We start from the raw sequence: 25,924 nt of genomic DNA, 5'->3' as shown, positions 1-25,924 counted from the left end.
GCGGCGGCGGAGGCGGTGTGGTCAGGTACGTGTCCCGCGGCCGTGGGCTGCGCGCGGTCTCTAGTCCTGCGTCCCTCGACTGCCCGGCTCGCTGTGCCGGGGAGCTGGAGTCCGGAGAACCGGGCGCGTGGTGGCCCGGCTGGAGGCTGACCGCGAGGGAAGCGGCACCGCCGGAGGACTCCGTTCGGGGTCCTGTGCCCGCGGCCTCGGCTTCCTGCAGTAATAGCGCCTCTTAGCGGGCGCTCAGCAAGCGCTGCAGAGACCGACTCCTGCCCGCAGGGTGGGTGCGAGGCCCCCTCTCGCTTCGGCCCTTGCGGGGTGCGGTCCCCGACAGTTGTAGCGAGCGCAGGTTGAACGCGCCCCACTTGCGGGCGTGTACCTGAGCTTTCTTGGCTCGTTTCCCCCAAAGGGGGACGGTCACAGTCCACGCCTACCTCCTTCAAACAGGTCCCAGTCCCTGCTGGACCTTCCCGTCAAACCATTCACCATACGGAATTGTAGCCAACGTAATATTTTTAAAAAGGTAAATCGAGCCAAGTTACTCCCCTTATTAAAGTTCAGTTATTAGAATAAGATGTAGTGTCTTTAACATAAGCCTTCTTCCCCCACTCCTTTCATCCCGGACCATTACCTTTCTTACATAAATCCTTCTTCTGATCCTGCAGTTCTTATGACCCTGTTCTCACCTTCCAGCCTTTGCGGTTGGGTTCCCTCTCCCCGGAATGCTCTTCACTTCATGTTTTAGCTGTCTGGGTCCGTTTTATCCTCCGGGTCCCATTCATTTCTTCAGAGATTGTTCCTAAGTAAGGTCATCCCTGTAAAATGTGAAGTTAAATTTTTATGTTGTTAATCTCTCTTCCACTCTAGAAGCAAACTCCCCCAGGACAGAAACTGTATATTGTTAATTTCTTATTCCCAGTGCTCAGTACACAGTAGCTGTTCAGTAAGCGTGTATTAAGTCAATGAATTGGGGTAGGTAAGCACGATGCTTATTTCACAGCTGAGGAAAACGAGGCTCAGCCCTTATCCAATCTGCCCGATGCACATGAACCGCGTAGTTTAAGAATTCAAAAGAAAGTAGATCTTACATTCTGAGTAATTTTTCCTGAGATGGCTCTTTTGTTTATAATAGTCACACAACTGTAGCCACTAAAGTAGTTCTTTGAAAGTGAGTTGTGACACCTTAGATACTCCTAGCTAGCAATTCTTTAGAATCTAGAACTCTAGGGGATCCTACATTTAAAAAACAATAAGTAAATAAAAACAAGTTAACTAATATGTCTAAGCCGCTTTAAGTAGAAGTTAAACAGCAGATCATTCTGGATGTCTTTCTTGGAGAACCTGGCATTCAGACCGAGTTAACTGTAACAATACACTCCTAACAATTTTAGTTGTCTCATTTGCTTAACCTTGCAGATTAGAAATAGTTCATGAAAATATCTACACTGAGTCTTCACAACCCCCTAAAAGATAATAAAATAGTAGAAATTAACAGAAAACTTTTAGAAAGCAGATATGAGGGCTCAAGAGACCTAGACAGAGTCTAGGGTGTCACTTATTACAGGAGCCAGTGGCCCCATCCACCTCTACGGTTCCAAATGCTTTGACTGTAAAATGGTGTCCATGCAGGTGGGGGTAGTAGTCACCCTGTGTCTGGAAGGAGTGTCTCCATACACTCTTCATAAAATTTCCTTAAAATGTATCATTTACAGAAGAAACCTTGTCTGACTTGACTGGTAATTAATTGAAAAAGTTGGGTGAGAAATTGGAAAAATGATAGGCACTTTAAAAATGTTTTGTTTTTTTTTTAACTTTGAAGTATGAATGTGTATTCATTTGAAAATCTTTTGATGTAGAACCAAGGCTTTTGGGGTTTCGTTTTTGTTAAGGAATTGTCTACGTTACATCAACAGAGTAACCACCGTCTGGCCTGGTTTACATAATACAGCCTACTCATCCTGTTTCAAACAGCAAAAACTTGAAGGTACCTAAAAATCTGAGCACCAACTTGAATTTTATGATTTTTTTCCTCTGGGTTTTGTACTTTGTTAAAAGTGTCACACCACGGAGCTGTCTTTAGTCATTCAGGAAATCTACTTAGCCCTTTACCATTGAATTGACCACGCTTTATAGGTAATACCAAAAATACATGTTTCACATATTTTCGTTTTCTGGGAATAAGAAAGTGAAATTAGACTAATAGTGTAATTTAGAAAATAATGTTTTGCTTCAGTACAAATTCTTCAATAGGTTTTATTAGTTGGATTTATGGCATGGCTGTGAGATAATTATCTCATTAGTTGGGTCCTCATGGTAGTAAGTATAGATAATACACCAACAAAAGCGGTCATTGGCATTCCTCTTGAAGACTTTGCTATGCTTATGCTAAGTGGCTTATCTTTGGGAAAGTAAGACTTAAATGATGACAGAGGTCCCCTGGGTACCTGTTCTTGAGTGAATTCCAATTTGACCTTAAAACTTTGAGCAGTCAGAATTATTCTTAAAATTCCTTAAATTGGCCTTAACCCCAAGCACCCAGTGAATAGAAGTTTCAGGGTTAAGAATGAACATTTTGTTTTATTTTGGAATTTGGCTCCAACCCCCTTTCCTGGGGGATCTAAACAAGGTCTGGATTCTAAGACAAGGGTGGAGGAGGAGATAGTGACTAGGATTTTTGCTATTGTCAACTTCCTGTAGCAGATTTTGGTAACAGTTACGTGGCTTAACCTCTGAGAGGTGTCATAAGTGCTGCTTGTTGCAGAAGCTTATCTGATAGGGAATTTGAGAGCAGCGAAGTCATTTTGCCAATGGCATGGTGAATGGGAAATGATATTTTTGCCTTTCTGTTCCAGAAGCATGTCTCAGGAAGGCAGTTACGGGAGGTGGACCATATCCAGTAGTGATGAAAGTGAGGATGAGAAGCCCAAACTGGACAAGCCATCAACATCCTCTCTCTCCCATGCTGGGCAGGGAACAGCCAGTGAGCCACGGTTCAACTGTTCCGAAGCTCGAAAAGCTGCTCACAGGAGGCAGATATCACCTGTGCAATTCAGCAGTGCAGATTTGGCTCCACCTCCCAAAAAGCAGAAAAGTGGTTCCCAAGAAGAGCTAGGCTGGTGTCTCTCCAGCAGTGATGATGAACTGCAACCAGAAACTCAGAAGAATCAGGCGGAGAATGTGGAGGTCAAAGAGGAAAAAGACCTCTCCTCTCCCAAAGATGGTGCTGCCCAGAGAACTGGAAGCCATGGCCTTCCTGCCAGCCACAGGCACAAAAGAGAGGAAGACGAGTATGAGACCTCAGGGGAAGGCCAAGACATTTGGGACATGCTAGACAAAGGGAACCCCTTCCAGTTCTATCTCACTAGAGTCTCAGGAATTAAGCCCAAGTACAACTGCAAAGCCCTCCACATCAAGGGTAAGAATGCGGACATCAGGAGCTGTGGAGTTGGCCTTGACAGTGTTCTCAGTGAACCAAGGAGGCAGCCTGGAATGATCTCTAGGAACCCTCCTTTGTGGTCCTAACTACTCTAGGGGAAAAAAAATTTTGACAAGTTTTTGGCTGTAGGCTGGGGATTCAGGGAAATTGAAGCAAATGCGTGATGTGACCAGCACAGTATATTTATACAGCAGATGTATGCAATAAGTATAATTCCCCTTCATTCAGGTTAACTTTTTTCTGGTTCATATTCAAGAATAGATTACGTTCACTGTCAATAATTTTTTTATTTGTCAAATATTTAATTGCATATTCAATTTCTTCTGGGTGATGTATAAATGTTGATGGATTTAATTCCATACTGTAGCAAATTGGATTCTACAGGTTTTCATTTTCAGAATCTTTTATCTGGGTACTTTGAAGAGATAAGATAGTTGTCAGTGTTGATATCTTGTTTGAGAGAGAGCAACACAGGAAATGGGGAACTCTGCAAAGCTTGGGTTCCATAATAAAAATGAAAAAGACTGACTGTGAGCACCAAGATCTTGTGTGGGTGGGTGACATCATGAGAGGAACTCTGCCTTTATTGTAACCCCACAGTAATTTTTTGAGTAGGTGGTCCAGAGTAGATGGTCCAGCAGCAACGATGAACTGTAACTGAACAGGTGATGGATCTGCAGTTTAGAAAAACTAAGAACTGTCTGAGATCACAGAGCTGGTAATGGTAAAGCTATGATTTAAATCCAGGCATTCAGGACCCAAGTCCCTTCTAATTGATACACCATGCCGAAACATGCCATCACTGGAGGTTGTCTAGAAGGTCTCATGGAAGAGGGGGCATCAGTGGCCCGGCCCTTGAAAGATACATAGGGTTTGGGAAAAAGGGGCTAGGCATACAGCTCATGGATAGCGTGCTCACCCATCCTGCATATGGCTCCAGGTTCGCTCCTCAGCACCAACAGTTTAGAAGGTGGAGGTGTTGGGTGGAGGGGGGCAAGGATGTATCATAGGTTCTTTTAATTGTGCAGCTCTCCCAATAAGCTAGGAACTTCCTTAATCCATTAAGTCTCAAGTTTTCAATTCTGTGTAGGACGATGGAACATAATGGGTTAAGAATATTTTCATGTTCTTTCAAAGTCTTTGTATCCCAGCAGGTAGCTCAATGTCTAGACGACAGAAGTCACTAAGTGAATGTCAGATAAGTGAATGAGCCCACTCTTAGTCCTCAGAGGCCACCTAGGGGTGAGGGCAAACTGGAGCCAGATGTCCCGGGTCAAACCTGGACTCTGCCTTTTCCTAACTGTGTGGCCCTGGGCAGCCTCCTATGGAGACTGCTCTTCCACAGAATAGGAATATCAGACTCTCCCTCAAAATGACTGGGAGGAAGGAGTTAATACACCGAAAATACCAAAAATGGTGCCTGGAGTCTAGGAAGCCCTGTGCAGGTGCAGCTGTTAGGATCGAAGACAGTGACGATCCTGGTGTAGTTCATGAGATATAGTAAAGCTTGAGTGAGTGCCATGTGGAGTCTCATAGAGTGACCAGAGCACCACAGATGTCAGTTTAGAATGCTGGGAACCAAGAGCTCTCAGGCTTCGGAGGGAGGCAGTGGGAACTCAGATGACTACTGGAAGGAGGTGGACTCAGAAATCCTGGAAAGGACAGGTATGAATGACTTCAAAAAATGGCCATTCATCTGGTACTTAAGTTGTAGATTTTAGTTTTGTATATATATAAAATGTTTATATATATATTAAATAGCATAGGGAAATTTTTCTTGGAAAAAACATTAAAACCTAGCTTTAAAAAAAAAACTAGCTTTATAATAACTTTTCACTTAACTGTTTTCTGAACCAAATCTTGGTCAGTGACTGTTAAATAATTATTATAACTAGAGGATTTTAATCTGAATACAAATCATATATATGTTTTTGTCTTTATAGATATTTTGTCTCCTCTATTTGGGACACTTGTTTCTTCAGCTCAGGTGAGTTTGTGGGTAAAAAAAGACAAATAACTTTATAAGAAAATATGAGAGGTGGGGACACATGTCAGTCCCATCCAGATCCCTAAGATAGTAAGTTCCTTGAAGCTGGCCTCCCGCAGCAAGTTTTAGAATGCATGGCCATAGACATAGAATACATCATGTGATTGTCACTCTCAGTAAATCATTTGACTCTTGATCAGGCCACAAATTCACTTTGGACTGTCCAGCCTTAAAGACTTCTCTTTTGGACACTGATGATCACATGGGACTCATGCAGCCTTCTGGGAAGGTGTGGCAGAGCCAGTGCAAGTTTGATTTGATTTGGAAAAAAGCAAAATTCCCTGCATCTACCAAAAAGAAGTGAGTAGAAGTTAGGAGTTCGCTATATGTTCCATGGCTCCTGCCTGCCTGAGCTGGTCCCTTTGTGTGTGAAATCATAACAGGACGAGTGCTCTGTGGCCTTTGTGTTTGGTTTGGCCCTGAGAGTCCTGGTCTCTGTGGAATGTGGGGTGTACTTGCAGGCATTCAGCTAGACTGCCCAGGCAGAAGAAGATCATGTCATCAAGATGGGACTTATAAGCCTAGTGCATGGGCAGTCCCAGGTGCCTGTGTACCAGGCTATCCAGTAAGTCAGACTGAAGGGACATGTCTTTTTCCAACAGTTCTGGGCTCCTTGTCTTGAGCATCTGTCTTTTTGTAATCATCTAGGGAGGAAAAGAATACATTTATAAGCCCCCTTATTTAAATAAACCTCAGGACTACTAGAACCAACATAAGAGCACCCTCTTGAGAAGTATAAACACTGCCAAGACGTGCAGAGGTAATTTCCATAGAACCTATTTTCTTGTGTGTTTGGATCCATTTATGTGGGGTTCTTCAGCCACATATTCCTTTAAGACAGAAATTAAGTTTAATCATGAGTATTGTACTGTAACTGTGTAGATTTATAAAAAATATATGTAGTACATTATTATTTTAGAGTTTCTTTCAATTTTATAACCAAACAGTTCTTATGAACTGCTTGGTTGAATCACCTATGGCTTAGTTGCTTTTCTTTTTCCCTTGTCTAGTTCAACTACTGTTTTGATGTAGTCTGGCTCGTAAAGCAGTATCCGCCAGAGTTCAGGTGAGTTAAAGGGTCATGGCACACAGTAAACTACAATGCTGTGAAACACGAGAGTTGCATTGTCAGGTAAAAAGCTGCCTTTTTTTAAAGTATTTCTTTTGAGTCATTGAAATCATATAGACATGAAATTATTTGGGGAGAACAGCATTTTAAAATCTTTTTAATCATACACATTCTTTTTGCCAATCTTAGTGCTTTTCTCTGTGTTCTATCCAGAATGGAAAAGGACAAATTCTACCTCAGATAACAGAACTTCATGTCCAGTGTTAATATGAAGGAAATGGTCATCTCCGTCTTAACCAGTACATATGTCGACACGTGGCCAACTACATATTGCTTAGCACGTCCATACCAACATTTTTTGAGCATCTTTCTGTAGTTCTTAGGAGGTCATAGCCCTCTTTTATCCAAGTTGTGGAAGTGACGGATTTCCAGATCCACCATCAGCAGTGCATCAATAGTTGAGACCAAATAAATATAGCTTAGCACAGTGGCATGCCATGCATTCCTGTGTCTAATACGTTTATGTGGCAGAATCTTATAAGGGCAAGTAGGGTGGAGGAATACATACACAAAAAATGATTGTCAGGGCCCTCAAACTCATGGGTGCATTTAAGACATTGGATCATGGATACCTTTTTTGGTATAGAGGGTGAAATGCTGATGTTTCACAGGCAGCTTTGATACTCAAGGGCTTGGATTTGATCTGTAATCTAGAGGATTAGTCTTAGCTGTGTGTAATAGAACACCCAAAGTAACAGTTTAAGTCAACTGAAGAAGTCCAGATGATAGGTATCTGTGGTCTGCATTGGAGCCTTGTGGTTTTTCCTGGACTTACCCACCTACTTTTCTGTCTGACCCACTATGCTGGTGTATGGCTTCAGTCTTCAGAGTCACCTTGTGGTCCAGGATGCCAACCAGGGCTCCAGCTCAGTTGTTCGCGTTTCAGGTAGCAGGAAGGAGGAGAAGGAAGAAAGGGTCTCTAGTTCATTGAGCAGGGCCCAGCTACAGGACAATAACCATCTCTAACGAGGCTGCACTGTGGCTTTTGGCTGGCATAACATTATCTTGCCTGGCATAACACCAGGGTTTTGCTAGGAAGGAGGGAGGAGAAAAGTAGGCTGCCCCAGGCTCTTCCAGGCAGTGTGTCCCTGGGTGCTGCACAGGTGATTTTAGTTCCCCTCCCTTTGCTTCTCAAAAACTGACGTCAAATGTTACCCCTCGAAGCGTTGGCGGAGTGTAGGCTGTAATCCCTTTAGCAACTCAATGGGTTGAATTGTTCCCCAAAAAGATCTCTTGGTATCCTAAGCCTTCGTACCTCAGAAGGTGACTGTATTTGCAGATAGTCTTCATTGGAGGTCATTAACCAAATTAAAATGATGTCATAATAGTGACCACTAAATCAGTGACTGGTGTCCTTATGAAAAGGGGAAATTTAGACATAGAGACGACTGTGAAGGCAAAAGAATGCCAGAGGTTCCAGAAGCCAGGGGAAAGTATGGAGCAGATTCTCCCTCACAGACCTCAGGAGGAACCAGCCCTGCAGACTACTGCTCAAGAACTGTGGAACAGCAGGTCTCAGGTGGTTAGGTGCCCAGTTTGTGGAAGTCTGTTAGGAGTGTAGGTTGTAATCCCTTTAGCACCTCTATGGGTTGAATTGAGTGGCCCCTGAACTCTCAGAAACTAAGGCAGGGATGAAAGATCCTCCCTTCCCTCCACTCCCTTAATGCTGAAGCTGTCCAGAGTATGGTAAGGATGAGGAATGACCTAAATGGCAGGTTCAGGTAACATCCAGAATTTGTATGTAGAATTTTCAGATGGTAAGAGTTAGTACCTACCATTGTTCACATGCTGCCTTTTCATGGTAGTTTGTAGAACCAAGAAACCTGAAGGAATTAATGAGGCCTTCAACTTGTCTCAGCAGTGTTTACTGTTTTTAAGATGATACCACGTTTTGTTTCCAGGTTGTAGATGGCGTGAGTATTTCGAATATTATTCTCTCTTTCTAGTTGCACTGCTTTTCCAGTTTCCCTACTTGGTAAGCAATTAGGAACACCTGTTTCCTAGTGCTGTTTTACCTGTGCTGGCGGAACTAGGCTAGTGTGGGTGTGCGGTCGTCAGGCTCTTGTACTGAAAGCGCATTTCCTGGTATGTTTCTTTCCAGTTGAGCATTGTCCTTTTGTGTATGCAGAGAATCTTTCTGCCCCATAATTGATTAATGTGGAAGTAGTGGCAGTTTATCTTGCTCAATTGCTTGTTGGAAAAAAAAAATCCAGTTTTTGTTGTGTTGGGAAAGCTCATAAAGATTTATTGATTTCTAAGGATAAGCTTGCTTTGAATTAACTGGAGAAGATCAAGAATCCCTTAAAAGCATTTCTAATCTATTCCTGAAGAGTGCTTTTATGTAGTCTTTGGAATTGGAAAATTCTCAATGTACTTTGAACTCTGGTGCACTGAAACTTCACTGCCTGTTCACAAGTCTGCATTGTGCTGAGGGCTTGTTCCTGTTCACTGTTGTATCCTGGGTCTTGCATTGTATATGTAACACATAGTAGGAGCTTAGTAAGTGTTACAGGGCAGAGGCAGCACAGAGGCCTCCCTCATCACCCCAGTTCTTGGGATCAGGCCAGAAAAATTTCAGACATATTACTCAGTAAAGGCATAAGTTTATTAACAGGGCTAGGAAAGGGGAAAGGGGTCACCCTCTAGAGAGAAGGGGTTTCTCAGGAGAAGGACAGTGGTCCCTCCTGCCCTCCAGTTTCATTAGGGGTTCCAGGGAAGTTTCCAGTGTCCCGCCCAGGTCTCTCTTGACTGTGACTGGCAGCCACATGGACCACCTCCAAGAAAGAATACTGTGGTGCTCACAGAGTGGGAGATTCTAAGGACATTGAGTCTCCCATTCTTGCCTCAATTCCTTTCCCCTTAATCAGTTTTATTACTCTTTGAAAAGCCTTCAGCAGGCTGTCTTTTTGAGGGTCTTGATGTTTTCGTTGCCAGGGTGATGGGAGTGGTGGTGGCTTAGGTGATGAGGGAGGATCCAAGCCTCCTGGTAGGGTTTGACCTGATGTTGATACAGAGTCTTTCTTAAGAGGATGCAGCTATGGCTGGGGAGGTTTGAACTTACCAAGTCTCCCAGGTACTTATGTATCAGACAAGGCTCCCTGCAGTTTCCAGCCCTTGGTTATCTTTCCCTGCTCCCCCATTTGTGGCTGACTAGCCATCTGCAGTAAGTATAGGTACAGAGTGAAATGGATGTGTTGCTTTGTCCAAAAAGAAGAGGGGAAAGCATCATACAATAATTGTCATTTTTAATCTACTTAATTTTAAAATATTAACACAGAGCTACTCGTTTGCACTAAAGAAGATAATTATTCAAGGACTTTGTTGTGTCACAGCAGGCTTCAGGATCAGGCCATGTGACGCCCTGACAAGGGTAACGAGCCTTGACTGACCACTGCCCAGTGTTAGCCCCTGTCCTCAGTCACCACTGAGGCCATGAGCAGGTGCCAGGTGGAAAAGAAGCTGCGTTCCTTAATGAGGCAAGAGCCCTGCTGTAGGAACGATACCACGATGCCCTGTAAACCCTCTGGTCTCTTTTCAGGAAGAAGCCGATCCTGCTTGTGCATGGTGATAAACGGGAAGCCAAGGCTCACCTACATGCCCAAGCAAAACCTTATGAGAACGTTTCCCTCTGCCAGGTAAGCTGCCTTTTGCCACTGGACGTCACGCTCAGTCCAAGAGTCGGAAGGGATTTTAGGCCTTTAGTTCCTCCTCCTGCTTAGTGCCAACAGCCTCTCTCCAGCGTCACCAGCAGATTCTAGTCTGGCCTTGGCTTGTCTTGAGATAGCCCAGCTCATTCACCTGCTGGTGATTCATGGTTGTGAGGGAATGTATCCTATTTCTCTTAGTTCTCTCAATTTTGAGGGTGATTCATGGTTGTGAGGGAATGTATCCTATTTCTCTTAGTTCTCTCAATTTTGAGCAGTCACTCAGCTGTGGTCTGTGTACCATAGATCCAGATCTGACTGACCCCGACCTGCCTGTACTCCTGGTTGCACCCAGTTTGTCATCGTGCCTCTCAATACCTGGCTTCCAGCACTGAACAGGTCCTCTGGATGCAATTCAGTGCCTGCAAGTGTCTTTGTGTGAATTCAGCAGAAAACTGTTCTTCTGACACCTTATCTGACTTCTCTCAGCTGCCATTGGCAATTTAACCATTGTCTTCAGTTCTTTTTCACATGAGACATACCTAAGATCTACACTGGAAAGTCCCATAGACTAAGAGACTGTTAGGAGACTTTGGTGAGTTCTGTGTGCATCCTGTCCAAGTCCAGTGAGGGAATATTGAATGGTCTCATATCAGGTATACACTTGCTTTGCTGGGACCAAAGCAAAGTAGAAAAGAAGGCAAAAAAGCTCCCGTAATCTTGTCCTGATAGACTGGTCGGGCTGCAGTGTGCAGGTGAGTCTCACACTTTTGTTAAGACCCACTGCTTTCCCCACATCCCAACAGACCTCTTACTTCAAGTGTCATTCTGACCAAGAAAAGATGAAGTGGGAAGAAAGGAATTCAGAAGAATCTTTTACATTTAAGATTTCTTTCCTGTAGAAAGGGTGTTGTAAGTAGCTGCTGATCCTTCTAGCAGGATTGTGAGACCATTCCTGAGAAAACATGGTGAAGGCGCCTTCAGACCTCTCTTGCCATCAGCTTGGCGAAACTGGCTCCAGATTCCTGCTCTGGGGCACAGTGCATGCTACCTGACATCTTTTGCCATTTTCTGTCTGGGGTCTTTTCTTCCCTACTTAAACACAATATAAGAATTTTAGCTCTCATTGTATCACTCTTCCAACTATAAATGATATCTGTATTTTTAAAATATTTAGATAGTATGAGAGGGGCTAGGGTTGTGGCTCAGCGGTAGAGTACTCGCCTAGCGCGTGCAAGACACTGGGTTCAATCCTTAGCACCACATAAAAATAAATAATAAATAAAGGTATTGTGTCCAACTACAACTAAGAAAAAAATTTTAAAAAAACAAAAACGGGGCTGGGGTTGTGGCTCAGTGGTAGAGTGCTTGCCTATCGTGTGGGGCACTGGGTTCAGTCCTTAGCACCACATAAAGATAAACAAAATAAAGGCATTGTGTTCATCTACAAATGGAAAAAAAAAAAAAGCAGCATGAAAGGGCTGGGATTTTTGGCTCAGAGGCAGACTGTTCACCTAGCATTATGAGGCACTGGGTTCGATCCTCAGCACCACATGAAAATAAAATGAAGATATTGTATCTCTCTATAACTAAAAAGTAAATATTTAAAAAAAATAGTATGAGAGCTTAGTATCCATTTTAAACAAACCTCATAGCATTTTCCCTAATTTAGCCCTCTTCACTTTATGTAGTTATGGTTTTAGAATGTGCCTTTTTCCATCCCACAAATGTCATGTTTGTGGCTCATCTTTATGCATGTGATATGCCTCTGCTCAGGAGTTGCCTAAAATTCCATTGTTCTGCTTCTGTTTCCAGCAACAAAGAAGTTGTTAAAGTGTAGTAGGGTATCTCCCATCACACTAAATAGTAATAAATTTTAAAAAGTAGACAGAATTAAAATTTTTTAAAAAGTAGACAGAAATAAATTGGCATAGGAATCTTGAAAACCAATGATTAAATGGGAATAGAAAGTGTTTTTCAAATACTAACCACCCACACTAGAAGGTTTAGGAGAGAGCATTCTGTGTCTGATGGCATACATACTCATGCTGGCCACTAGGGGGCATAACAAGACCCTTCCTCCAAAACTTGCACCAAGAAAGCTGCACAAAAGTTTTCCCAGCTCAAAAGTTGGAGATAGGGCTGGGATTGTAGCTTAGTGGTAGAGCGCTTGCCTAGTATGTGTGAGGAACTGAGTTCAATTCTCAGCACTGCATATAAATAAATTAAATAAAGGTCAATCAACACTAAAAAAATATTTTTTTAAAAAAGTTGGAGATAGAGCAGAATATAGCCATTTGAGCCATACCCTGTCTGTAAGATGAATTGTGATTTTTTCCAGCATCATCATTGAAGCCAAGGCACATTAGTCAAGGAGTCAGTGGGTGCTGGCACTTCTCCCATTTTGCAAATGTGGGGCCTAAGGCCAGAAGTTGAGGCCTTGGGGTGGTCAGGAGTCATACTGCCAGGTTTTGTCTAAGATCTCTACCTGCAGGCCTTTATTTCTCACCATTCTGGAAGCCAAAAATCTGAGATCCAGATGCACACCAACCCAAGTCCTGGTGAGGGCCCTCTTCCTGCCTTGTAGATGGCCACCTTCTCCTGGTCTTCTCACATGGCACAGGGAAGTGGGGAGGCCACTCAAGTGCTCTGGTGTTTCTTCTTATGAGGATGCTCATCACATTGGATCTGTTCCCACCTTAGAACTTCATTTAACCTTAATTCCCTCCAAAAAGTTTCTCTCTCTGAATACAGTCATCTTGGGGTTTGGACTTCAACATAAGAATTTGGAAGGGGGTCACCCAATATTCACTCCATAATGTTGTGTCTTGCTAGTCTTGTCACTTAAACCTAACTGTGTCAGCCTAATTTCTTCATGGTTAAAATGGATTGCTAATGCCATTCACTATAGAGTTTAAAGGATTTGATACATTAGCCCAAAAAAGCATCCATCAAACATTATCTTTTTGAAAAGATAAACAAAATAAAGGCATTGTGTTTTCTTGTGCCTAAAAGCATATAACTTATAACAAAACTAAAGTCAAGAGCCAGGTCTCTTGACCATTGTTCTTTCCGAGCTAAGTATGTTTACAAAGTGATAATGTTCCTTCTAATTTTATAACTTTAAGGATATGTAGTACAGTTCCCAACTCTCTCACCCTGTCCAGAGCACGTAAATGCATGCAGGTCTGTGAGTGTCCCCAAACCAGGAGCTGTGTTGTACCTACCTGTGTATACCATTGCTGCCCCAGCAGATAGTTCCACCCTTCCATCATGCAGTGAGGAGGGAGGCAGGGTGAGGGAAAGGTGGTGGTAGGGATTGCCACCGTGGTGATATGCTTACTGCATTCAGGGACCTTTTCCTAAGCATTTTATATTTCCTAATTTGCTCCTTATACAGCTTTCTAAATCTTGTAACAGTACCCTCTTTAGAAGAGGAGAAAGCTGAGACAAAAAAATCATAAAGTGTTTTCCAAAGTTATGCAAAATTCGAAGACAAGATTTGAGCCCAAGTACTGCATTGCTGATCGCCAAGCTGTTTCCATAGTTGTTTATTTTGATTCTTTCATGGTCTCTGCCTTCTGGCATCTTATGCTTAACCAAGGTCTTCAGTATAAGAGATTTTTTTTAACATTTTTTTGTTGCCAACACACACATTCAGTGTTTCTTCTAAATGTGCTCTGAAAACTTTGTGTATATTGGTTTCTTCTATAACAAACCAAAGATCTAATTTTAAACTACTTAGAATCATTTGTTTTATTAGTTTTTTGACAACTAAAGAAATTAGACTTCTTACTCCTAATTACTGTAATTAAAAATGCAGTATATATTGAATCATTCTGAGCAGAAAAAAGTAATTTTTTTTAAATGAGCCTTCCTGGATTATATAAAAGCTATCTTGTTGAATGTTTTTTCATATATTTTTTTGACCGTTCATATTTCTTATTCTGTGATTAGTGCCTGTCAGTTCTTTTGCCTATTTATTTATTTATTTATTTTGGTTTTGGGGGGTTTTTAGTGTTAAGTTTTTTGAGTTCTTTTTATAATCTGGAGATTAATTAATGCTCTATCTGAGGTACAGGTGGTAAAGATTTTCTCCCATTCTATAGGCTTTCTGTTCACATTCCTGATTGTTTCCTTTGCAGTGAGGAAGCTTTTTAGTTTTATACCATATATTAATTCTTGATTGTACTTATTACGCTTTGGTAGTCTTGTTGAAGGAGTCAGTTCCTAAGCTGCCTCAATAAATGATGTAGGGTTGGGCCTACTTTTTCTTCTAATAAGAACTGGGTCTCTGGACTAATGCCTAGGTCCTTGATCCTCTTCAAGTTAAGTTTGTGCAGGGTGAGAGATAAGGGTTCAGTTTTATTCTACTGCATATGGATTTTCAGTTTTCCCAGCACCATTTGTTGAAGAAGCTATCTTTTCTCCAGTGTATGTTTATGGAGCCTTGTCTAGTATGAAATAATTTTTATTATATTAGTCTCTGTGTCTTCTATTCTGTACCATTGGTCTTCATGTCTGTTTTTGTGTCAGTGCCATGCAATTTTAATTTGCTTTTCTCTAGCAATTAGCAATTAGAGAAATGCAAATTAAATTACACTTAAATTCCATCTCGCTCCAGTCAGAATGGCAAGTATAAAGAACACAAGTAACAATAAATATTGGCGAATGTTATGGTTGGGATGTGAGGTGTCCCCAAAAGCTCATGTGTGAGATAATGCAAGAAGGTTTAGAGAAGAAATGATTGGGTCACAAGAGTCTTAATTCAATCAGTGAATTAATCACCTGATGGGGTTAATTGATAACTGAAGGCAGGTGAGGTGTGGCTGGAGGAGGTAGGGCATTGGGGGCGTGGCTTTGGAGAATATATAGGTATCTGGCAAGTGGAGATCTCTCTGCTTTCTGATCATGACGTGAGCTGCTCCCCTCTGCCACACTCTTCCACCATGACGTTCCCTCACCTGGAGAATAATAAATGAAGCCAGCCTTTTATGAACTAAGACCTCTGAAACTGGGAGCTCACCGATAAACCCTTTCTCCTCTACAATTCTTCTGGTTGGGTTTTTTTAGTCACAGTGGCAAAATAGCTGACTAAAACAGCGAGGATGTAGAGACAAAGTACTCTCATACATTGTTGATGGGATTGCAAATTGGTGCAGCCACTATGAAAAGCAGTATGGAACCACCATTTGATCCAGTTATCCCAGTCCTCAGTCATATACCCAAAGAACTTAAAATCAGATACACCTACATTAATATTTATAGCAGCTCAATTCACAAAGTTGGATATTGCCAAGCTATGGAACCAAACTAGGTGCCCCACAACAAATGAATGGATAAAGACAATGTGGTATATATACACAGTGGAATATTACTCAGCCTTAAAGAAGAATTAAATTATGGCATTTGCTGATAAATGAATGGAACTGGAGATATGCTAAGTGAAATTAACCAATCCCCCAAAACCAAAGGCCAAATGTTCTCTCTGATATGTGGATGCTAACCTACAACAAAGTGGGCAGAATAGAAATCTGTTGGATTAGACAAAGGAAAATGAGGCGAAGGGAGTGGGGATGGGAATAAGAAGGACAGTAGAATTAATTGGACATAACTTTCCCAACCTTGTATTTGTCAACCAGGGTAACTCCACATCATGTACAACCACAAGAATAGGATCCTAATTTAAAAAGTTATACTCCATGTATGTATAATATGCCAGAATACATTCTACTGTCATGTGTAACTAAAAAGAACAAATTTTTTTTAAAAAGCTGTCTTAATTTAGAGGGCAGTAAAAGAAGTTTTTTTAAAGTTAGTTTGATCCTTTTCTAATTTATTTTCTAATAGATAGGATTATTATTACTTGATCCTTTTTAAAAAGAATAACTCAATTTTTTTTCATCCTAGGCAAAGTTGGATATTGCATTTGGAACACACCACACGTAAGCAACTCTCATGAAATGGGGGAGGATGTGATTTTAATAGATAAAGGGATACGCTTGCAAAAAGTGCCCTTACAAGAACTAATATGGGATGTTGGATCAGTAATGGATTAAGTGATGTTGTCTTCTAAAGCATTAACTGTTGTACTGAGATTCTGAGTCTCAGCATGAAGTTTTAAATCTGTGACTCTTGCCTTCCATTGAGGACTCCTGGTAGACCTGGCTTGAAGGAGTTGATTGTGGTTGGGTGGACTATGTGTGCAGGTCATGTGCCTATAGATTCCCCTGCTTTTAAAAAGTTCTGTGATTGGTAAGAATGAATTGTATTGAATAGCATATCATTGGTCAACTCCATTCTATGATTGAAAGAAAAACTACTTACCAAAAAGTATCAACTTGAAAAGCCTATCCTGGCACAAGACAGATATTTTAGAATAATTTTCTGCAATATAATAAATAGGAAAAAAATTTTTCCCATCCTGTTTGACACATTGCAAGTAATTATCACTTTAACCCCATTTATCTTGCATGAGTTGTATAACTCTTACTGAGTCCTCTTTCAAAGCAATTGATGGTACAAATGAGAGAAAAGACACAACTATCACTAATTTAATATCCTTATAAATCACATTTTCCTGTAAAGATTTGTAAGAAACCTCGTCTTTCTTCTAGACTGGTGGTGAGTAGCCAGCTGCTCCAGGCGTTTCTTCAGGGCAGAAAGGAGTCCCTGAGAGGGGAGGTGTGTTTGGAATCTGGCTGCAGCTATTGTTGTCTTGTCAAGATGGTCTGAGTGGTGGCATGATGGTCGTCTTCTCCTTGTGTGCTGACAGCTGTTATTTTTGCCAGTCTGTCTTGAGAAGGGACTGCAGTGGAAGAGAAGCCAGGTGTTGGCCTTGGGATCTGGTTTCAGATGCCCTGGGGTGTTGCAGCCCCACGTTCAGAGGACAGGCTTGAGGACTGACAGTGAACTCACGTGTAAAATATTCTTTTAATATCCCTGAGTTTATAGGATCAGCAGAGGATACAAAATACCATCAAGGAGAGGCAGTAATGGGTTGTCCCCCACCTTGAGCTAAAATCCCAGCATAAGTACTTAACTGATTCAAGAATACATGGAGTTAGCCTATCACTCATGGATCTGGCCATGATTTGCTAGACCTCCAGCACTAGGTTTCTGTGCCGGCAGTGTGGCCTGTGCTGTGGGATGAGCCTTAGGAGTGAATAGTCAACCCCTGCACTGCTGTTGTCAGTTACAGGGTCACTCCCAGGAGGGATCAAGCAGGTAGGCTGCCAGAATCTGGCACAGCCACGCTGAACTGCACACACATGGTGGTGTGGGGAGAAGGAGAGATGCTTTGTTTAATGCTCTTAGGCAATATTTGGACCTTTTGATTTTATAGATCAGGAAACTCAGACCCAGAATAGGTAGCTGATTTTCTTGTGCCAGTGATGCAGACAGGCATAGAATACATTATTTATTTTAACTTCAGTTTTTAATTTGTTCTTGTTTGTTCACTATTGCAGTTGACATCATGGTTTCCCTTGGTCCATTCAAAACTATCTCTCTCTCTCTCTCTCTCTCTCTCTCTCTCTCTCCCTCTCTCTCTCCCCCCCCCCCATTCCCATACACAATTTGCCACATTAAATCTGAATAAAGTGTTTGGTTTTTGTTTTTTGGTTGTGTCAAGGATTGAACCTTGGCCATGCTAGGCCAGCACTCTACCACTGACCTACACCCCAGCCCCGTGAGGTCTTAATTCAGGATTTAAAATGCTTAAGGAAGTAACTATAATAGAACCTTCCAAACTAGGTAGGATCTGCAGTTTGCGTTTTGTTGAAATCCAGTATCTTAGAAGACAGAGTTCATGTCTTGAAATCACTCTTAGCTGCTTTTTGTTTTAAGAATGGTGTGCTAAATCCCATTATGTTCTTGGGTCACAGACCTGGAGGATAGTTTTGTCCTTACAGCTTTTCATCTTTGGTGAGCGAAGCAGAACACACAAGCGAGTTAGAAAAAGAGAAAATCCTTTCTCTCGTGGAGATGAGGTGTAAGCTACCTCACCTCCCTGACAGGAGGGGCCAGCGACAGTGAAGATGGAAGGCAGTCTCTGAGATGGTGCACACCTGAGCAGGCCTGCATTGCCCAGGTGCAGGTGCAGAGCACTCAAAAGTAATCAAGATGCAGCCCATCTCCCCAAAGCTCAGTCTCCTGAGGCATTAAACCTGCTCCATCCTGTGCCTGCAGGCTGCTATGTGATCCTGTGGCCTCTCTCAACATTTTAAAATGGTAAAGCTCTTTGGCTCCCCCCCCCCCAGAGCTGGGACCACAGTTACCCTGGCCCTAAGATCAGATGTGGGGAGGGGGAGAGAAAGCCAAAGCTGCTGAATGGAAAATGCACCTTCTAAGCAGGAGCCAGTCTCAGTCACAGGATGGGTGGAACATGTCCCTTCCCACTGACCTGTGGCCAGGCTCTCTCCCACTGTCATATACCCTGTTAAAGTTGAGCACACTGAAGGGGTCACTAGCTTGTGATCCCAACGAGCTCTCCCACTGTCTCACTTTGTGACTTAGATGATCTCCGTTACCCCTCCCAGCCACAGATTCTGTAGTACTAAAATAAGAGTAGCTCCCCTGCCCTGCCTCGCCTCGTGTGCTGACCCGGCTGCAGTGTCTGGAACGGTGCCTGGTGAGCATTCGTTTCTTCCCCTGGAGGGACTGGCCTCACATTTGGGAAGTCTCCCCTTTGCCACTCTCACTGCTGAGAGACTATGGCTAGTCCACCTCTTCGAGGGTGACTGTGTTCCTCACCCTTTCCTACCTCTCTTTAACTGGGACCTTAGTGGCAATGTCCTTTTATCTATGAAAAGATTGGTATGGTTCCCCTGAAATTAATTCATAATCCTATTTTGATAGAATTCCCTGACATTAGTGCATGATTTTTCTGATAATTGATGCCTTGATTAATGGAAATATTTGTAAAATTTACATCATGGTTCCATAACTGGCTTATCCTTAATTATAGTCAGCTGCTAATGTAGCAAACTGTGCATGAAAATTTGCCCAGATTTCAGGGAGCACATTTCATAACTGGAAAGAAGATGTCTCAGCAGCTGTCATTTCTCCTGCTCTGCATTAATTCACTATTTGCTGGGTTGGGTTAATTTCTCATCTTGGCAGGAGCTGAAGATCACATTCTCTTTTCTCCTGTTCTGTCCTCTCTTATCTTTTGATGCTGACCTCATCCTGCCGATAGTATCCATGTGGCTGTTTATTTGGCGAGAACTGGTGGTTCGGGGTTTTTGTTGTTGTTGTTGTTGTGTGTGTATTTTTTTTTTTTTTTGCCAAATATAGGAACAGAGTTCATATTTGAGCCTCAGTGGAAATGAGAAATTAAGTCAAGACAGAGGTGCAGCCTTGAGAAGTGACACTAGTGAGAGAAAACTTAAATTACAGAAATAATTAGAAAATGATGGGAAGATGAAAATCACCCAACATTGAATTATAGAATGAAGCAGGACCCTGAAGGAGCCATGGGGGTGAATACACCAGAGTGTTTGACACTGAGCAGAGTGCGGTTTGTCCCGAGGAGGTAGGGAGGGTCCTTCAGGTTACACATCAGAGACAGGCTCAAGAACACTGAATGGTTTCCTCGGGCTTCTTAATAAGAAAGGCTGTAGCTCAAGTCTTCAGGTTTCAAATGGAAAGCTCTTGTTTAGATCCTCTTTCCTCTCTCACTGGAAGTACATAAGAGAAATGTTTGATGACCTAGAAAGTCCCCCTGGAAGAAAAGAGAACTCAACTCGATCTGATGTGAGTTAACAGAGGAAAAGGAAGATTTACCTGAAGTCCATATGCATAAGGCGACAAGCGTGGCACCTGTTGGATACAAATAAATAAATAAATAAATAAATAAGTCTAATGGGGATGAAGCACCTGCAAATTTTTAAAAATTGCAACTCATTGAATAGGTTTTACATTTTGGTGTACTGCACACAGCCAGGCCTATGTGTTAAACCAAAAGTTTCTTAAACCAATACTTTATTTAAATATATGCAGTATGTTATGAGTTATTCTACTTCAGTTGTTTAAAGCATGCTCGCCAAGCCACAGCAAGATTTATGTCCATTCTTTGAAAAACACTGGGCGAGAAGTTTCCTGTTGTCAATAATAATGTAATTTTGAACAGATGATGAGGGACTAGGTGGGGTGGGTGAAGGATCAGGACTGGCCTTGTAGACAGTGGGGGAAGTCCATTTACCATGAACATTGAAGCATTTTTGGAAGATGACTTTCTGTCATTTGAGCAGATTTTCATAATGGTGATGTGTAGAAGGGAATACTATAAGAGTTGTAATATTATAAGTTTGGGTAATATGAGTTTGAGAATTCCTCTAGCTATTGACTACATTTGAGTTAGAAGGTATTACATATTTTTTAAGGTTTTGCTAATGCTTTGCCTTTTGATTCCTTTTGTCTTTGAAGGAAGATGATGCTACTGCTGTACGAAGAAGGCCTCCGGGTTGTCATACACACCTCCAACCTCATCCATGAAGACTGGCACCAGAAAACCCAAGGGTTTGTAGGGGCCTGTTCACTCCCTGGCAGTTGCTATTTGTGCTGAGAAAAATCAAAAGCTAGAATATTCACTTCATTCTCTTTTTCAGCTCTTTTAATTGCACAAATATGCAGAAAAAGTTGCAAGAGTTTTGTTTTTTACAGTGCTGGGGATCAAATCCATGGCCTCATGCATGCTAGCAAATGCTCCACCAATGAGCAACAGCCCCAGTCCCTATAGTATTCTTCACTACCCACCCTTCGACTCACTCTCTGTGCATAATCATCCACAACTTTCTCTAAATATATATTTGTATATTTATACACAATAGATTTTCTCCCAGTTTTTACAGAAGTCAGATCATATACATCTCTACAGCATCTACAAAGCATCTGGGGCTGGGAAGGAGCTGCAGAGCTGAAGGCCTGGGCCCAGTATTGCCCCGTAGGACTTACCAGGTAGCTTTCTTGGTTTCTGCTCATCCTGGTACCCATCTGGACTCTTGCTGGTCACTGGCCAAAAAAGATATAAAGGAAAATTTGGGATGGGGCAGGAATAGCATGCTAAAAGTTTCCCCACACCTGAATCACTTTATTGTCCCATGAAACAAACAATTGTCTTTTTAGAGCCTTTAGTATGGATGTGAATTTGCAAAAGAAAAACTGTGAAAATTTTCATGAATTTTGTATTATTCATCCATTGTTCTTAGAGTACATGTAGATTTGGTTTTTGATCACTTTTTTAAAAGGGGTTTGCTTTTAAGAGGGATTTTAGGTAGTTGCTCAAAGCAACTTTAGCTCTTCTCTCTGCCCTGGTAAGCTCTTCACTGTGAATAGCTTGAGGTTCCCTCTTTGATTTCAGCTGTTGTGCACATCTTTGCCTTTCCTCAGAGGAGCTGGTTAACAGCCTGCTCTGTTGGAAGATACCCTGGCATCTGTCTCGCGCCGTCATCCTCCCCTGCCCTGTATCATTACGCAGCCTCAGCTGGAACTCCTAGTTCAGATCTTCCCACCTCTGCCTGAGCTTTCCCAAGCACTTCTATGCTGGGATAGAGAACCTTCCAGCTTCCACCCATTAGGCCTGTTTCAACCCAAGTGTGCCGTGCAGGATAAAATTATTCTAGTTTTCCAGTGACCCTCTTAAAACCGACCTCTGAGAGGACAGCATTGTGGAGGGTCCAGTATCACAGGATTCCTTGATCCACCGCATTTACAGGCAGCTCTGCCTTTGCTGTCCTGAACACTTCTAAGCTGCCAGATTGGGTTTGGGGGCTCATATGTAGTCCCATCAGGAAAGGAAACGAGATTTAGTATAGCTAATTCTTAGGGAAACTGTGATTAACGAAACTAAAGGGGTTTTCAAGTTGGCTCCCAGCCTTAGGCAGCTCCATGAAGCTTGCCAGGGCCTCTAGCTCATTCTAGAGTCCTGAGCTGGAGCTTATGGGCCATGGTATTTCCTTAGGTGGTTGCTATGAGGGAAAGATTAAGGGTAAGGGTGGTTGTGCCCTTTTCTCTCCCCTTTATTAAAAACATTTTCTTAATTTTTTTTTTTTTAAATGTGTGGACTAGGTAGTAGCTTCACATGGTTCAGAAGTCCACGTACTAAGAACATGAAATTCCAGCTTGCCCCCACCAGCCACCATGATATGGGCACTGCTGTCTCATTCTTAGACTGTGTTAGGCTCTGTCAACTTTGCAGTTTCATGTTGTGGGGTTGTGGTGGTTTTTAAGAAACTTTTGAAAGCAATTTTTTTGTGCATAAGATCTTTGTGATTGGTCTGCTGCAGTCTGGCAGGTCTTCTGCTGTGCAGGTATTCATCCATCTTCCTCAGCTGCCACTGGTCCACTTTTTCTGTTCTCATTTTGTGAAGTGTGAAAAATGTCTCATCTCTCAGCATCCTACTTTAGAAGGTCATTTCCTGCTGTGGTCCTCATCTGGAGCCCTCCTGTGAGTGAGCCTCTCGCCTATGAGCTCCAAGGTGCTCTCTCAAGGAAATGTACACATCCATCTACCCCAGCCAGTCACTTTACACACCAGGAGGCAAAGGCCTGCAGCTCACCAGCCTCCTTTAAGGCAGCAAGGTGAAAGAGGAATTGGGCAATTTCCCTTTTGGCTTGGTGGGTAGAACTGTAGGGAAGTAGCCACCGAAGGAGGAAAGGCAGTAGCAGCTGATGCTCTGAGTGCTTCTGTGCATCAGTACCATTCATTCATTGCCTTGTGGCCAACTTTGCAATCGCCCTGGGAGACAAGCGCTTAATCCAGTCCTCAAACACAAGAGGTCTGAAGCCATACTTTTGTCATTTACCACACATGGAGAGGCTTATAGAAAGATTGGGTGTAGATATGGTTGTTTCCATTTGCGGGTATGGTATAGAAGTTTTGCAGGCACATTGGTTCCCTTTTCAGAAAAAGAATTGATGAAACAGAAGGTATCTTTAATATTTCATCACTGAATTAAGTATTTGTAAATTTGAGGTTAATATAATATTAGATGAGGTATATACTCATTCTAGACACCAGAAAATATGGGCTATAAGGATAGATCTCAAACTGCTTCACATGGTTCCATTATCCATTATGAAAGTGGCATATTCATTACAAAAATTAGTTTGTTGTTTATTGAAAATAGATTTGCACATACATTTTTGTATAGACAACTTTTGATTCTTATTTCCCATTTGACTAAAGGGCTATGTTGATGTGTCCATGATATGGACTTCTTGCTGGGATTACCACAGATGGTGACTTTCTGTAACCATTAGGAGTAGAACTCTGAACTATTGTCATCAAGTCTTAGAAAGCAACACAGAGGTATACCCCAGTCAGAAGGGAAATTGGAAGGCATGGTCAGGGCATAAGAGGGAGCCAGAAGAATGTGGGCTGAGAGAAGTGGATAGAGGCCAGGTCTTAGTGGGTCTTAATTGAGTTCATGCCAGGGCATTCACATCTGGCTATGATGGTAAGCCATGAAGTGGTGTGATCAGATTTGTTTCATATTCTCTAAGAGTCATTCCACTTACTATGTGAAGATAGCGTGAGAATTCACCTCTTCCTTAGGGTGAATTGTAAAACCAGTATAGAGTTATCACTGTGATCACTTGTGCTCCTGACTGGTAAGGCTTGTTTTATCTATTTGTTTGTTTGTTTTTCCATTTCAGAATATGGTTGAGCCCCCTATACCCACGAATTGGCCAGCAAACCCACAGATCTGGAGAATCAACAACGCATTTTAAAGCTGATCTCATCAGTTACTTGAAGGCTTACAATGCCCCTCCTCTTCAAGAGTGGATTGACACCATCCAGGAGCACGATCTCTCTGAAACAAAGTAAGGGTCCTCTTACCTATTTGGGGTGCTTCTATTGTGTTCATGCCTTGCAAGTCACTCAAGTCTGGAGCTCAGGGGCCTCGGTAAGGGGTGGAGTGGTGTCAGGCTGTGCTGCGTGATGTGATGAAGGAGGAGGGCAGGCTCCCTCACCCTGCACCCTGGGGCTCTGAGACATTGGCGAGGCAGTGCAGCTTGTCAGACCTTCTCCTGGGCACACTTCAAATTAGTCAGTTTTTTTGCCCAGTGCTCTGCACATAGTAGGTACCAACATTATCTGGTTTGTTTCAAAATAAGTTTTAAGCATCAGTTACTACTGTTAAGAGGCAGCACAAGAAAATGGGTTGGCTTCTAGAACATTGCATAATTACAGTCTTTTTCATGGTTCTGTGATCTCTAGGTAGCAAAGTATATCTCTGTTCTGTAACTTGCATTTTTTAAATTTTTTTTTTTTTTTTTTTTTAGTGTTTACCTTATTGGTTCAACCCCCGGACGCTTTCAAGGAAGTCAGAAGGATAATTGGGGACATTTTAGGCTTAGGAAGGTAATAGAACTTTTACTGTTTTTAAAACTTTAATGTATTTTCTTTCATATATAAATGGTGTATTTTGATGGCAGCTTCACAATATTTCCAGAACAATTTTGGGAGAGTAGCAGGCACTCAATACATTGTCTAATTTTAGTTTTCAGTAATTACCTTTAATTTAATCTTTATGCCTCTTTTATAGATGTCAGTTGTTCTAAATGGCACCAGCATATGGGCTTTTTCTTAGTTTTTACACATCTTACAGGAAAGACAGAGGCTTCCCATTTATACAACTATTATAACTTTTGATTGTTCAGCATATCAAGGATTTTTAACATGCAAGTTTAACAAAAATAGCAATGTTGAGGAAAGGCTGTAACTTAGCTATAATGTATTTCATTTACCAAATCTGTGACCTTAAGGAGACTATGAATAAAAAATGTCATTTGCTGCTGGTGTGAATAGGAACAAAGAAAAGTCTTTAACAGGATGAAACAAGAAGAAAGTTGAAGATTCATTTTTTTTTTAGCTTTCTTTAATAACCTTAATCAATTCCCTAAAGTGGCTTTCTTAAAAGCCTCATCTCTTATTCTATAAATTATACCTAGCCCTAAAATCCCTTATCCAAATACTTGGTACCAGAAGAGTTTGGGTTTTGAGATTATTTTTAGATTTTGGAATATTTGCATGAGATATTTGGGGGATAGGACCCAAGTCTAAACACAAAGTTCATCTGTTTCATATATACCTTGTATGCATAGCCTAAAGTTAATCTTATACAGTATTTTTAGTTTATTTTTCCTGAAATGAGACTAGAGCATAAAGTAAGCAAGATCTGAAAGTCAGCATCTTTATGGCTTGACCTAGGCAGGTAGTTGAGTCCACTGGCTCTGGGCACACCTGTAGCGGGGAGAAACCCCCACCTGGGTTCAAATCCTAACCTATTACATACAAACCAGGTGACCTTGACTTGTTCTTCAACCTGCCTCTCTTGTCACCTATATAATGGCCATAGCAATGGCACTTCCCTCTTGGAATTAGGCAAGGATTAATGGCATAGTGAGTGTGAAACAGGACCAGGCACGTGTAGGTACCCTTTAAGGACGTGTAGGTGTGCATTAATGGTTTAGACAGGCTAGGTGAGAGCATTTATCATGTGTGACCACAGTCACAGAAAGTTGATACCATCTGAATTTTCAGACCACCTTTCCCACACAGTAGCTCATGTTGCATCACAGCTCTCTCCAGGGAAGGCAGGCAGGTGACTGTTTGCTGAAGTGTGTGTGTCGGAGCACAGGCTTGTCAGGTCATTGGGGGG

General features: G+C 42.1%; 1 protein-coding gene across 1 annotated transcript in view; it reads left to right on the top strand.

The window, feature by feature from the left end:
* The window catches only part of Tdp1 (tyrosyl-DNA phosphodiesterase 1), a 76,054-nt gene continuing 50,130 nt past the window's right edge, over positions 1-25,924 (top strand). Inside the window, exons 1-9 of the mRNA XM_026394228.2 lie at positions 1-25; positions 2,853-3,415; positions 5,380-5,423; positions 6,494-6,549; positions 10,151-10,247; positions 16,167-16,201; positions 20,685-20,777; positions 23,916-24,083; positions 24,546-24,624. Of these exons, the coding sequence (XP_026250013.1) occupies positions 2,857-3,415; positions 5,380-5,423; positions 6,494-6,549; positions 10,151-10,247; positions 16,167-16,201; positions 20,685-20,777; positions 23,916-24,083; positions 24,546-24,624 (1,131 nt within the window). The 5' untranslated portion in view covers positions 1-25; positions 2,853-2,856. The remainder of the gene's footprint in view (positions 26-2,852; positions 3,416-5,379; positions 5,424-6,493; positions 6,550-10,150; positions 10,248-16,166; positions 16,202-20,684; positions 20,778-23,915; positions 24,084-24,545; positions 24,625-25,924) is intronic.

Source organism: Urocitellus parryii, chromosome 6 (genome assembly GCF_045843805.1).
Source record: "Urocitellus parryii isolate mUroPar1 chromosome 6, mUroPar1.hap1, whole genome shotgun sequence".
NCBI lineage: Eukaryota > Metazoa > Chordata > Mammalia > Rodentia > Sciuridae > Urocitellus > Urocitellus parryii.
The sequence above is the reverse complement of the archived record's forward strand: the minus strand, read 5'-3'. Positions and strand labels throughout refer to the sequence as shown.